The sequence below is a fragment of the Oncorhynchus gorbuscha genome, linkage group LG05 (assembly GCF_021184085.1).
Source record: "Oncorhynchus gorbuscha isolate QuinsamMale2020 ecotype Even-year linkage group LG05, OgorEven_v1.0, whole genome shotgun sequence".
NCBI classification, from domain to species: Eukaryota; Metazoa; Chordata; class Actinopteri; order Salmoniformes; family Salmonidae; genus Oncorhynchus; species Oncorhynchus gorbuscha.
Genome location: NC_060177.1, coordinates 86331123 through 86345427, shown reverse-complemented (window position 1 = coordinate 86345427; position 14305 = coordinate 86331123). Strand labels below are relative to the sequence as shown.

The 14305-nt window shown below is 44.8% G+C and overlaps 1 protein-coding gene across 1 annotated transcript in view; it reads right to left on the bottom strand.

Moving 5' to 3' along the window:
* LOC124036612 (protein FAM189A2-like) overlaps nucleotides 1–14305 on the bottom strand; it is a 56078-nt gene that overhangs the window by 20916 nt on the left and 20857 nt on the right. The window contains exons 3-7 of the mRNA XM_046351416.1: nucleotides 10193–10303; nucleotides 8669–8782; nucleotides 8404–8511; nucleotides 7918–8190; nucleotides 2807–2894 (exon numbers count right to left, since the gene is read on the bottom strand). Coding sequence (XP_046207372.1) covers nucleotides 2807–2894; nucleotides 7918–8190; nucleotides 8404–8511; nucleotides 8669–8782; nucleotides 10193–10303 — 694 coding nt within the window. The remainder of the gene's footprint in view (nucleotides 1–2806; nucleotides 2895–7917; nucleotides 8191–8403; nucleotides 8512–8668; nucleotides 8783–10192; nucleotides 10304–14305) is intronic.

The following is a 14305-nucleotide window of genomic DNA, read 5'->3' as shown; positions in this document are numbered from 1 at the left end:
TACACTGGGATACAGTAACTATACAGTAACTATAGCAATACACTGCTATACAGTAACTATAGCAATACACTGGGATACAGTAACTATAGCAATACACTGGGATACAGTAACTATAGCAGTACACTGGGATACAGTAACTATAGCAATACACTGGGATACAGTAACTATAGCAGTACACTGGGATACAGTAACTATAGCAATACACTGGGATACAGTAACTATAGCAATACACTGGGATACAGTAACTATAGCAATACACTGGTATACAGTAACTATAGCAGTACACTGGGATACAACTACTATAGCAATACACTGGGATACAGTAACTATAGCAATACACTGGGATACAGTAACTATAGCAATACACTGGGATACAGTAACTATAGCAATACACTGGGATACAGTAACTATAGCAATACACCGGGATACAGTAACTATAGCAATACACCGGGATACAGTAACTATAGCAATATACTGGGATACAGTAACTATAGCAATACACTGGGATACAGTAACTATAGCAATACACCGGGATACAGTAACTATAGCAATACACTGGGATACAGTAACTATAGCAGTACACTGGGATACAGTAACTATAGCAATACACTGGGATACAGTAACTATAGCAATACACTGCTATACAGTAACTATAGCAGTACACTGGGATACAACTACTATAGCAATACACTGGGATACAGTAACTATAGCAGTACACTGGGATACAGTAACTATAGCAATACACTGGGATACAGTAACTATAGCAGTACACTGGGATACAGTAACTATAGCAATACACTGGGATACAGTAACTATAGCAATACACTGGGATACAGTAACTATAGCAGTACACTGGGATACAGTAACTATAGCAATACACTGGGATACAGTAACTATAGCAGTACACTGGGATATAGTAACTATAGCAATACACTGGGATACAGTAATTATAGCAGTACACTGGGATACAGTAACTATAGCAATACACTGGGATACAGTAACTATAGCAATACACCGGGATACAGTAACTATAGCAATACACCGGGACACAGTAACTATAGCAATACACTGGGATACAGTAACTATAGCAATACACAGGGATACAGTAACTATAGCAATACACCGGGATACAGTAACTATAGCAATATACTGGGATACAGTAACTATAGCAATACACTGGGATACAGTAACTATAGCAATACACCGGGATACAGTAACTATAGCATTACACTGGGATACAGTAACTATAGCAGTACACTGGGATACAGTAACTATAGCAATACACTGGGATACAACTACTATAGCAATACACTGGGATACAGTAACTATAGCAATACACTGGGATACAGTAATTATAGCAGTACACTGGGATACAGTAACTATAGCAATACACTGGGATACAGTAACTATAGCAATACACTGGGATACAGTAACTATAGCAATACACTGGGATACAGTAACTATAGCAGTACACTGGGATACAGTAACTATAGCAATACACTGGGATACAGTAACTATAGCAATACACTGGGATACAGTAACTATAGCAGTACACTGGGATACAACTACTATAGCAATACACTGGGATACAGTAACTATAGCAATACACCGGGATACAGTAACTATAGCAATACACTGGGATACAGTAACTATAGCAATACACTGGGATACAGTAACTATAGCAATACACCGGGATACAGTAACTATAGCAATACACTGGGATACAGTAACTATAGCAATACACTGGGATACAGTAACTATAGCAATACACTGGGATACAGTAACTATAGCAGTACACTGGGATACAACTACTATAGCAATACACTGGGATACAGTAACTATAGCAATGCACTGGGATACAGTAACTATAGCAATACACTGGGATACAGTAACTATAGCAATACACTGGGATACAGTAACTATAGCAATACACTGGGATACAGTAACTATAGCAATACACCGGGATACAGTAACTACAGCAATATACTGGGATACAGTAACTATAGCAATACATTGGGATACAGTAAATATAGCAATACACTGGGATACAGTAACTATAGCAATACACTGGGATACAGTAAATATAGCAATACACTGGGATACAGTAACTATAGCAATATACTGGGATACCGTAACTATAGCAGTACACTGGGATACAGTAAATATAGCAATATACTGGGATACAGTAACTATAGCAATACACTGGGATACAGTAACTATAGCAATACACTGGGATACAGTAACTATAGCAATACACTGGGATACAGTAACTATAGCAATACACTGGGATACAACTACTATAGGAATACAATGGGATACAGTAACTATAGAGATACTTTCACTAGGATAACTGTAGACCTCCAACCAGGACTTTTTGCAGGATACGGTGTGCGTCTGGGGAATACTTTGTCAACGCACGCACGCACGCACACACGCACGCACGCACGCATACACACACACACACACACACACACACACACACACACACACACACACACACACACACACACACACACACACACACACACACACACACACACACACACACACACACACACACACACACACACACACACACAGCTTTACCACAGGTTGTTTCATGATGAAGCATATATTAATGTAAAGATTTGAGAGATTCACCATTTTTTTCTGTCAAGGTTTGGATATGCCCTTCCATTGAGAGTTTCACAAATAGATAGCTGAAATCTGCCATAAAAAGTCTGTCATGTATAGGCCAAGTATGTCTTTGTGTATGTCTGTGTGTGAAATTCTTTGGTTTGTCCGCCCATCCATCCATGCGTCCTACCTCTAACAGGAATACCCGTCTCAGAGCGCTCACTCCGCTCCTCCACCAACTCAGGCAGATCTGTCATGGTAATCTGAATCTCTGTCTCCTAAACAGAAACACACAGCAGAGATATTTGTGGTCAGAGATTTAGAGATATTAATGATAGAGATATTAAAAGGTATTGGGGTCATGTCCAGAGATTTAGAGATATTAATGATAGAGATATTAAAAGGTATTGGGTCATGTCCAGAGATTTAGAGATATTAATGATAGAGATATTAAAAGGTATTGGGGTCATGTCCAGAGATTTAGAGATATTAATGATAGAGATATTAAAAGGTATTGGGTCATGTCCAGAGATTTAGAGATATTAATGATAGAGATATTAAAAGGTATTGGGTCATGTCCAGAGATTTAGAGATATTAATGATAGAGATATTAAAAGGTATTGGGGTCATGTCCAGAGATGTATAGATATTAATGATAGAGATATTAAAAGGTATTGGGTCATGTCCAGAGATTTAGAGATATTAATGATAGAGATATTAAAAGGTATTGGGGTCATGTCCAGAGATTTAGAGATATTAATGATAGAGATATTAAAAGGTATTGGGGTCATGTCCAGAGATGTATAGATATTAATGATAGAGATATTAAAAGGTATTGGGGTCATGTCCAGAGATGTATAGATATTAATGATAGAGATATTAAAAGGTATTGGGGTCATGTCCAGAGATTTAGAGATATTAATGATAGAGATATTAAAAGGTATTGGGGTCATGTCCAGAGATTTAGAGATATTAATGATAGAGATATTAAAGGATATTGTTTACCCAAATGTCACATGCACAAGATGCTACATTATGCATCTATTCATTACCTTTATGAATTGATTTATCTTATAATCACTATTGTTATTGGCATTAAATAATGGGTAACAATTGATTTGAAAGGTACCTACACCAGGACCTTATAGCACATTCATAAGCCATACATAGCCCATTCATAAGCCATACATAGCCCATTCATAAGCCATACATAGCCCATTTATAAGCCATACATAGCCCATTCATAACCTATACATAGCACATTCATAAGCCATACATAGACCATTCATAAGCCATACATAGCCCATTTATAAGCCATACATAGCCCATTCATAAGCCATACATAGCCCATTCATAAGCCATACATAGACCATTCATAAGCCATACATAGCCCATTCATAAGCCAGACATAGACCATTCATAAGCCATACATAGCCCATTCATAACCTATACATAGCACATTTACAGCGCAATCGACAAGTATTCAGACCCCTTGACTTTTTCCACATTTTGTTACGTTACAGCCTTATTCTAAAATAAAACATCTCTCAATCTACACACAATACCACGTCATGACAAAATTAAAACAGGTTTTTAGATTTCTTTGCAAATGTATAAAAAAAAACAGAAATACCTTATTTACATAAGTATTCAGACCCTTTGCTATGAGACTTAAAATTGAGCTCAGGTGAATCCTGTGTCCATTGATCATCCTTGAGATGTTTCTACAACTTGATTGGAGTCCACCTGTGGTGAATTAAATTGATTGGACATGATATGGAAAGGCACACCCCTGTCTATATAAGTTCCCACAATTGACAGTGTATGTCAGAGCAAAAACCAAGCCATGAGGTCGCAGAAATTGTCCGTAGAGCTCCGAGACAGGATTGTGTCGAGGCACAGATCTGGGGAAGGGTACCAAAACATTCTGCAGCATTGAATGTCCCCAAGAACACAGTGGCCTCCATCAATCTTAAATGGAAGAAGTTTGGAACCACCAAGACTCTTCCTAGTGCTGGCCGCCCTGCCAAACTGAGCAATTGGGGGAGAAGGGCCTTGGTCAGGGAGTTGACCAAGAATTGTGATGGATATTATCAAATAAGGACTTGCTGGAGTCCAACTCAAACCAATATTCTTTATTTCTGAGCTCACAGAGAATAACAGAGTTACACAGCGCAGTATAGACAGTCTGAATTCCAAAGCATTGGGTGATAAGCACATATCTCTATAGTTTCCTGTTCTTGGGCAGGACTCTCCATTTACATTTACATTTACATTTAAGTCATTTAGCAGACGCTCTTATCCAGAGCGACTTACAAATTGGTGCATTCACCTTATGACATCCAGTGGGACAGTCACTTAACAATAGTGCATCTAAAACTTAGGGGGGTGGGGTGAGAGGGATTACTTAACCTATCCTAGGTATTCCTTAAAGAGGTGGGGTTTCAGGTGTCTCCGGAAGGTGGTGATTGACTCCGCTGTCCTGGCGTCGTGAGGGAGTTTGTTCCACCATTGGGGGGCCAGGGCAGCGAACAGTTTTGACTGGGCTGAGCGGGAGCTGTACTTCCTCAGTGGTAGGGAGGCGAGCAGGCCAGAGGTGGATGAACGCAGTGCCCTTGTTTGGGTGTAGGGCCTGATCAGAGCCTGGAGGTACTGAGGTGCCGTTCCCCTCACAGCTCCGTAGGCAAGCACCATGGTCTTGTAGCGGATGCGAGCTTCAACTGGAAGCCAGTGGAGAGAACGGAGGAGCGGGGTGACGTGAGAGAACTTGGGAAGGTTGAACACCAGACGGGCTGCGGCGTTCTGGATGAGTTGAAGGGGTTTAATGGCACAGGCAGGGAGCCCAGCCAACAGCGAGTTGCAGTAATCCAGACGGGAGATGACAAGTGCCTGGATTAGGACCTGCGCCGCTTCCTGTGTGAGGCAGGGTCGTACTCTGCGGATGTTGTAGAGCATGAACCTACAGGAACGGGCCACCGCCTTGATGTTAGTTGAGAACGACAGGGTGTTGTCCAGGATCACGCCAAGGTTCTTGGCGCTCTGGGAGGAGGACACAATGGAGTTGTCGACCGTGATGGCGAGATCATGGAACGGGCAGTCCTTCCCCGGGAGGAAGAGCAGCTCCGTCTTGCCGAGGTTCAGCTTGAGGTGGTGATCCGTCATCCACACTGATATGTCTGCCAGACATGCAGAGATGCGGTCGCCACCTGGTCATCAGAAGGGGGAAAGGAGAAGATTAATTGTGTGTCGTCTGCATAGCAATGATAAGAGAGACCATGTGAGGTTATGACAGAGCCAAGTGACTTGGTGTATAGCGAGAATAGGAGAGGGCCAAGAACAGAGCCCTGGGGGACACCAGTGGTGAGAGCGCGTGGTGAGGAGACAGATTCTCGCCACGCCACCTGGTAGGAGCGACCTGTCAGGTAGGACGCAATCCAAGCGTGGGCCGCGCCGAGAGATGCCCAACTCGGAGAGGGTGGAGAGGAGGATCTGATGGTTCACAGTATCGAAGGCAGCCGATAGATCTAGAAGGATGAGAGCAGAGGAGAGAGAGTTAGCTTTAGCAGTGCGGAGCGCCTCCGTGATACAGAGGAGAGCAGTCTCAGTTGAATGACTAGTCTTGAAACCTGACTGATTTGGATCAAGAAGGTCATTCAGAGAGAGATAGCGGGAGAGCTGGCCAAGGACGGCACGTTCAAGAGTTTTGGAGAGAAAAGAAAGAAGGGATACTGGTCTGTAATTGTTGACATCGGAGGGATCGAGTGTAGGTTTTTTCAGAAGGGGTGCAACTCTCGCTCTCTTGAAGACGGAAGGGACGTAGCCAACGGTCAGGGATGAGTTGATGAGCGAGGTGAGGTAAGGGGAGAAGGTCTCCGGAAATGGTCTGGAGAAGAGAGGAGGGGATAGGGTCAAGCGGGCAGGTTGTTGGGCGGCCGGCCGTCACAAGACGCGAGATTTCATCTGGAGAGAGGGGAGAAAGAGGTCAGAGCACAGGGTAGGGCAGTGTGAGCAGAACCAGCGGTGTCGTTTGACTTAGCAAACGAGGATCGGATGTCGTCGACCTTCTTTTCAAAATGGTTGACGAAGTCATCTGCAGAGAGGAGGAGGGGGGAGGGGGCGGAGGATTCAGGAGGGAGGAGAAGGTGGCAAAGAGCTTCCTAGGGTTAGAGGCAGATGCTTGGAATTTAGCGTGGTAGAAAGTGGCTTTAGCAGCAGAGACAGAGGAGGAAAATGTAGAGAGGAGGGAGTGAAAGGATGCCAGGTCCGCAGGGAGGCGAGTTTTCCTCCATTTCCGCTCGGCTGCCCGGAGCCCTGTTCTGTGAGCTCGCAATGAGTCATCGAGCCACGGAGCGGGAGGGGAGGACCGAGCCGGCCTGGGATGGAAGAGGATCTATACAACGACACAGGAGCAAGCTGGTTTGTAACCCAGCATGATACTCCCAAGAACAGGAGATTATAATAAAACAGTTTCACAAGGTTAGTCAAATACAATGACAATTTCCCACTACACTCCTCCCTTTTGTTAATCCCTTCACAATGATTTAATCCATTTTAAATGAAGCAAGCTTCTAAAGGCATCATATCCTGTAGTCCACCAACTCTTCCATGTCTCATCCGTTGAGAGACTGAGTTTAAAACCTTTAACCCTTTACACACACCATTTTCAGTTCCTACTTGCCAGTTTCTGCTGATGATTAGGTATAACAATGAAATAACACAATGCCAAGAGTTTGCAAAGCTGTCATCAAGGCAAAGGGTGGCAACTTTGAAGAATCTAAAATCTAAAATATATTTTTGATTTGTTTAACATGTTTATGGTTACTACAGGGTAGCCTAGTGGTTAGAGTGTTGGACTAGTAACCGAAAGGTTGCAAGTTCAAATCCCCAAGCTGACAAGGTACAAATCTGTTGTTCTGCCCCTGAACAGGCAGTTAACCCACAGTTCCTAGGCCGTCATTGAAAATAAGAATTTGTTCTTAACTGACTTGCCTAGTTAAATAAAATTTTTTTTTAAAGTACAAAAAAATATGTGTTTTTTCATAGTTTTGATCTCTTCACTATTATTCTACAATGTAGAAAATAGTAAAAATAAAAACGTTTGTCCAAACGTTTGACTGGTATGTAAAAGTGATATTTCATTTTTTTATTTTTATAAAAACCTGTTTTTGCATTGTCATTATGGAGTATTGTGGGTAGATTGATGAGGGGGGGTAAAGTAAAGTAACAGAATGTAGAAAAGGTCAAGGGGTCTCAATACTTTCCGAATGCCCTGTATAAGCCGTGCCAGAACATCGTGTGTACCTGTGTTGCAGTGGCGAGGGCGGAGCCTCCTGTAACAGCCTCGTATGGAGGGGGAGGGTCAAGAGGACAGAACACCTCTACTCCTTTAATCCTGGCTGCATAGACAGGAGGCAGAGGTATCACACTGTCCCCAAACATCCTGCGAGCCAGCCGGGGGGTGTAGGAGTAGAAGGTTGAGAAGTAGGATGGGGGAGGAGCAGGGGGGACAAACTCATCTGGGTCAGGGACAATATTTGTCTCCTCCCCTTCCTCTGTGATTGGCCTGGGGTCATCCTAACAGAAAGAGGAAGGAAAAGGAAAAGAGATGACGACAGAAGAAGCCACTTATTGAGATGCATCTTTAATGGTGAAAAACACAACAATCATTCATTGGCCACACTGGATATTCTTCTGTTATGTGATGCAGATTCTAACCTATATGATTGGTTGAGCCTGGGGTTCTGAGGCCGTGTGAATGGTTATGATGGGGCATTATGATAGTCTTACCATACATGGGCGTCGTGTGGTGAAGATCTGTAGGTACCGCAGGGCAGCAGCCACCAGGCATACTGCAGTGGTCAGAGCATTCAGAACACACAGAGCAAACAGAACCTTCTGGAAACAGACAGACAGGAAGCAGAGTTAGCAATAACCACCCACAACAACCAAGAACCATCTTATCTCACTATATGGTGTAACAAAGAACGCACATTCTCTCTCACACACAGGCAAATATGAACACACACACACTCACACTCAGACACACACACACCTTGAGCAAGACCCTCATGGTGTTACAGGAGTGCCCAGGGTAGAGTTTGAGTAGTTTCTCCTCAGGGCACATGGAGATCTGGGGACAACAGTTACACACATCTCCCGCCTCGCTCTGAAACACACAACACACACACACACACACACGGCTGTTAGACTCACTTTGAAATACACAACACACACACACACGGCTGTTAGACTCACTTTGAAATACACAACACACACACCAGATACATGGTCGTTAGACTCACTTTGAAACACACAACAGAACAGGAAGAAGAAATGTTCAGACAACACAGACTGTGCCTCATCTCAACTTATTCTAATATTGTCAACACTTTCAACCAGAAGAAATTAAGGAGGAGGGATGAAAGGAGGGAAGGAAGGGATGGAGAGAAGTTAGGGAAAGGAGGGGGGGTGATGGAAGGGAGGGAGGGAGGGAGGGAAGGAATGAAGGGAGAGAAGGGCAGCAAGGAGGGGATGTTAGGGGGGAAGGAAGGAAGGGAGAGAAGTGAGGGAAGGAAGGAAGAAAGGGTGGGAAGTAAAGAAGGGAGGGCAGGGAGGGAGGGAGGGAGGGAGGGAGGGAGGGAGGGAGGGAGGGAGGGAGGGAGGGAGGGAGGGAGGGAGGGAGGGAGGGAGGGAGGGAGGGAGGGAGGGAGGTTAGGGAAAGGAGGGGGGTGATGTTTGTGAACTGTGTGTGTGTGTGTGTGTGTGTGTGTGTGTGTGTGTGTGTGTGTGTGTGTGTGTGTGTGTGTGTGTGTGTGTGTGTGTGTGTGTGTGTGTGTGTGTGTGTGTGTGTGTGTGTGTGTGTGTGTGTGTGTGTGTGTGTGTGCATCCACTCGAGTGTTTGTCAAAGTCCAGATTTCAGCACCAGTCTGAGCCAATACACAGCTTGTGTTAAATGAGGTTTTGTGGTGGGAGGAGATCCAGTAGGTCTAACATCTGAGCTCCTGTCTAGCTGGCTAAGCTAATGAACTGTGCCATGTTGATATCCCTGCAACGAGAACCAGCCCTGGTCTGATTCCCAAATGGAACCCTATTCTCTTTATAGGGCACTACATTACACCAGGGCCCATAGGACACTGGTCAAAAGTATTGCATTATGTAGGGAATAGGGTGCTCTTTGGGACACAGACCTTGGTCTCTGTGTGGGTCTGGTTGGACTAATGAAGTGATGACTGGTGTGAGGATGTAGAGAGGAGAGGAGAGGAGTGGAGAGGAGAGGAGAGGAGAGGAGAGGAGAGGAGAGGAGAGGAGAGGAGAGGAGAGGAGAGGAGAGGAGAGGAGAGGAGAGGAGAGGAGAGGAGAGGAGAGGAGAGGAGAGGAGAGGAGAGGAGAGGAGAGGAGAGGAGACAGTGATGAGGTAGATACCTCTGGTAGAGAGGAAGGAGAGGAAGAGAGACATCCACTAACACCATGGATGGATAGACAGAGGAGAAGTCTGAGGCAGACCCAGACTTAATGCACCTACCTACAGGTCTATGCTGTCATGATGCTAACAAGGGTGTGTGTATGTGTGTCTCACCAGTTGGCAGTTGGTCATGGTGGAGACCAGCTGAGCCCCCTGGCAGCAGAGGATGAAGCCAGCCAGGTTGAGGAGAACACACACCACCGACAGCAGAACAAACAGATTCACCTGAGAGAGGAGCGGGAGTAGAGAGAGGAGAGGGGGAGAGGGGGAGGAGGGAGAGGGGGGGGGAGAGAGGAGGGAGAGGGGGAGTAGAGAGAGGAGGGAGAGGGGGAGGAGAGAGGGAGGGGGGAGGGAGAGAGGGGAGGAGAGAGAGGACGGAAAGGGGAGGAGAGAGAGGAGGGAAAGGGGAGGAGAGAGAGGAGGGAGAGGGGGAGAGATGAGGGAGAGGAGGAAAAAGGGAAATAGGGAGGGGAAGGAGAGAGAGGGAGAGGAAGATGTTGACATTTTTATTTGCCAAATCCCACAGCCCAATAACACTGTCACACAGAAACAGTGAAATTCAAAACCAAATATTCATGACCTAAACCACACCCCCATTACCTAAACCAAACCACCCCTCATTACCTAAACCACACCCCCATTCCCTAAACCACACTTCCATTACCTAAATCACACTCTCATTACTTAAACCACACCCCCATTACCTAAACTACACCCTCTTTACCTAAACCACACCCCCATTACCTAAACCACACCCCCTGACCTAAACCACACCCCCATTCCCTAAACCACACTTCCATTACCTAAACCACACCCCCATTACCCCCATTACCTAAACCACACCTCCATTACGAAAACCACAGGGACTCCAGGTCCCTGTGCTCCAGGTGGTATCCGATTTTAAGTACCTTGGCATCATACTTGATTCCAACCTCTCTTTTAAAAAGCATGTGAAAAAGGTCATTCAAATAACTAAATTCAATCTAGCTAATTTCCGATTTATACGAAATTGTTTGACTACAGAGGTAGCAAAACTGTACTTCAAATCTATGATACTCCCCCACTTAACATACTGCTTGACTAGTTGGGCCCAAGCTTGCTGTACAACATTAAAACCTATTCAGTCTGTCTACAAACAGGCTCTCAAAGTGCTTGATAGGAAGCCCAATAGCCATCATCATTGTCACATCCTTAGAAAACATGAGCTCTTGAGTTGGGAAAATCTTGTGCAATACACCGACGCATGTCTTGTATTCAAGATCCTTAATGGCCTGGCTCCCCCTCCACTCAATATTTTTGTTAAACAGAATACCCAGACATATGGCAGCAGATCCACAAGGTCTGCCATGAGAGGTGACTGTATAGTCCCCCTAAGGAAAAGCACCTTTAGTAAATCTGCATTCTCTGTGAGAGCTTCCCATGTCTGGAATACACTGCCATCAGACACACATAACTGCACCACATATCACACTTTCACAAAATGCTTGAAGACATGGCTAAAGGTCAATCAGATTTGTGAACATGGTCCCTAGCTGTGTGTTGCCGCTTTCCATGTTGTCTGTTGTCTGTAGCTTGTGAGGTGTGGAAACACTTTGTTGCTTTTATGAATTTTGTCTTGCTGCTTTTTGTCCTATGTTGCTCTGTCTGTATGCTATGTCTTGCTTGTCCTATGTTGCTATGTTGCTATGTCTATGGTGCTATTGTCTATATTGTAATTGTTTTTAATAACCTGCCCAGGGACTGCGGTTGAAAATTAGCCGGCTGGCTAAAACCGGCACTTTTACTGAAACGTTGATTAATGTGCACTGTCCCTGTAAAAATAAAATAAACTAAACTAAACAGCCCCATTACCTAAACCAAACCCCATTACCTAAACCACACTTCCATTACCTAAACCACAGCCCCATTACCTAAACCACAGCCCCATTACCTAAACCACACCTCCATTACCTAAACCACAGCCCCATTACCGAAACTGTCATGTTTTGTCTTATATTGTCTTGTCATTTTGCTTTCCCTTCTGTTCGTTTTCCCCCTGCTGGTCTTTTTAGGTTCGTTCCCTTTTTTCTCTCTCCCTCCCTCTCTCTCTTCTCTCTATCGTTCCGTTCCTGCTCCCAGCTGTTCCTATTCCCCTAATCAATCATCTAATCTTTTCACACCTGTTCCGTATCTTGCCCTCTGATTAGAGTCCCTATTTCTCCCCTTGTCTTCCGTTTCTGTCCTGTCGGATCCTTGTATATTGTTCACCGTGCTGTGTCTTTGTCTCGCCCTGTCGTGTCGTGTTTCCCTCAGATGCTGCGTGGTGAGCAGGTGTCTGAGTCTGCTACGGTCGGTGCCTTCCCGAGGCAACCTACAGTTTATGGTCGAGTCTCCAGTCTGTCCTCGTCACTACGAGTGGAATTAGTTTTTTATGCTTTGTTTACCGCTCCGTTTTGTCTAGGAGTATTGCATATTTCCTTTACTGGAATAAAGACTCTGTTTTCGCCAAGTCGCTTTTGGGTCCTCATTCACCTGCATAACAGAAACCACAGCCCCATTACCTAAACCACACCTCCATTACCGAAACCACAGCCCCATTACCTAAACCACAGCCCCATTACCTAAACCACACCCCCATTACCTAAACCACACCTCCATTACCGAAACCACAGCCCCATTACCTAAACCACAGCCCCATTACCTAAACCACAGCCCCATTACCTAAACCACACCCCCATTACCTAAACCACACCTCCATTACCGAAACCACAGCCCCATTACCTAAACCACAGCCCCATTACCTAAACCACACTTCCATTACCTAAACCACACCTCCATTACCTAAACCACACTTCCATTACCTAAACCACACCTCCATTACCGAAACCACAGCCCCATTACCTAAACCACACCTCCATTACCGAAACCACAGCCCCATTACCTAAACCACAGCCCCATTACCTAAACCACAGCCCCATTACCCAAACCACACCCCCATTACCTAAACCACACCCCCATTACCTAAACCACACCCCCATTACCTAAACCACATTAGGAAAATAAAGAGTGGGAAGGAAAATGAGACACAGCTGTTTATGACTATAAGCACTGCAATTCTGCCTGTTGTTTGAAAGAAGAGTTATTCCAGAAGACTTTTTCCACATTTTGTTACGTTACAGCCTTATTCTAAAATACATTAAATAAAAACTAAAAGCTCAGCAATCTATGCACAATACCCCATAATGACAAAGCAAAAACATTTTTGCAAATGTATTCAAATTAAAAAACAGAAATACCTTATTTACATACGTTTTCAGACCCTTTCAAATGAGACTCGAAATTGAGCTCAAGTGCATCCTGTTTCCATTGATCATCCTTGAGATGTTTCAACAACTTGATTATAGTCCACCTCTGGTAAATGCAATTGATTGGACATGATTTGGAAAGGCACACACCTGTCTATATAAGGTCCCACAGTTGACAGTGTATGTCAGAGCAAAAACCAAGCCATGAGGTTGAAGGAATTGTCCGTAGAGCTCTGAGAGAGGATTGTGTCGAGACACAGATCTGGGGAAGGGTACCAAAACATTTCTGCAGTATTGAATGTCCCCCAAGAACACAGTGGCCTCCATCATTCTTAAATAGAAGAAGTTTGGAACCACCAAGACTCTTCCTAGAGCTGGCCGCCTGGCCAAACTGAGCAGTCGATGGAGAAGGGCCTTGGTCAGGGAGGTGACCAAGAACCCGATGGTCACTCTGACAGAGCTCCAGAGTTCCTCTGTGGAGATGGGAGAACCTTCCAGAAGGACAACCATCTCTGCAGCACTCCACCAATCAGGTCTTTATGGCAGAGTGGCCAGATGGAACACTCCTCAGTAAAAGGCACATAACAGCCCTCTTGGAGTTTGCCAAAAGGCACCTAAAGACTCTTAGACCATGAGAAACAAGATTCTCAGGCCTGAATGCCAAGCGTCACGTCTAGAGAAAACCTGGCAGCATCCCTACAGTGAAGCATGGTGCTGGCGGCATCATGTTGTGGGGATGTTTTTCAGCAGCTGGGACTGGGAGACTAGTCAGGATTAAGGCAAAGATGAACAGAGAGATCCTTGATGAAAACCTGCTCCAGAGCACTCAGAACCTCAGACTGGGGGCGAAGATTCACCTTCCACCAGGACAACGACCCAAAGCATACAGCCAAGACAACACAGGAGTGGCTTTGGGACAAGTCTCTGAATGTCCTTGAGTGGC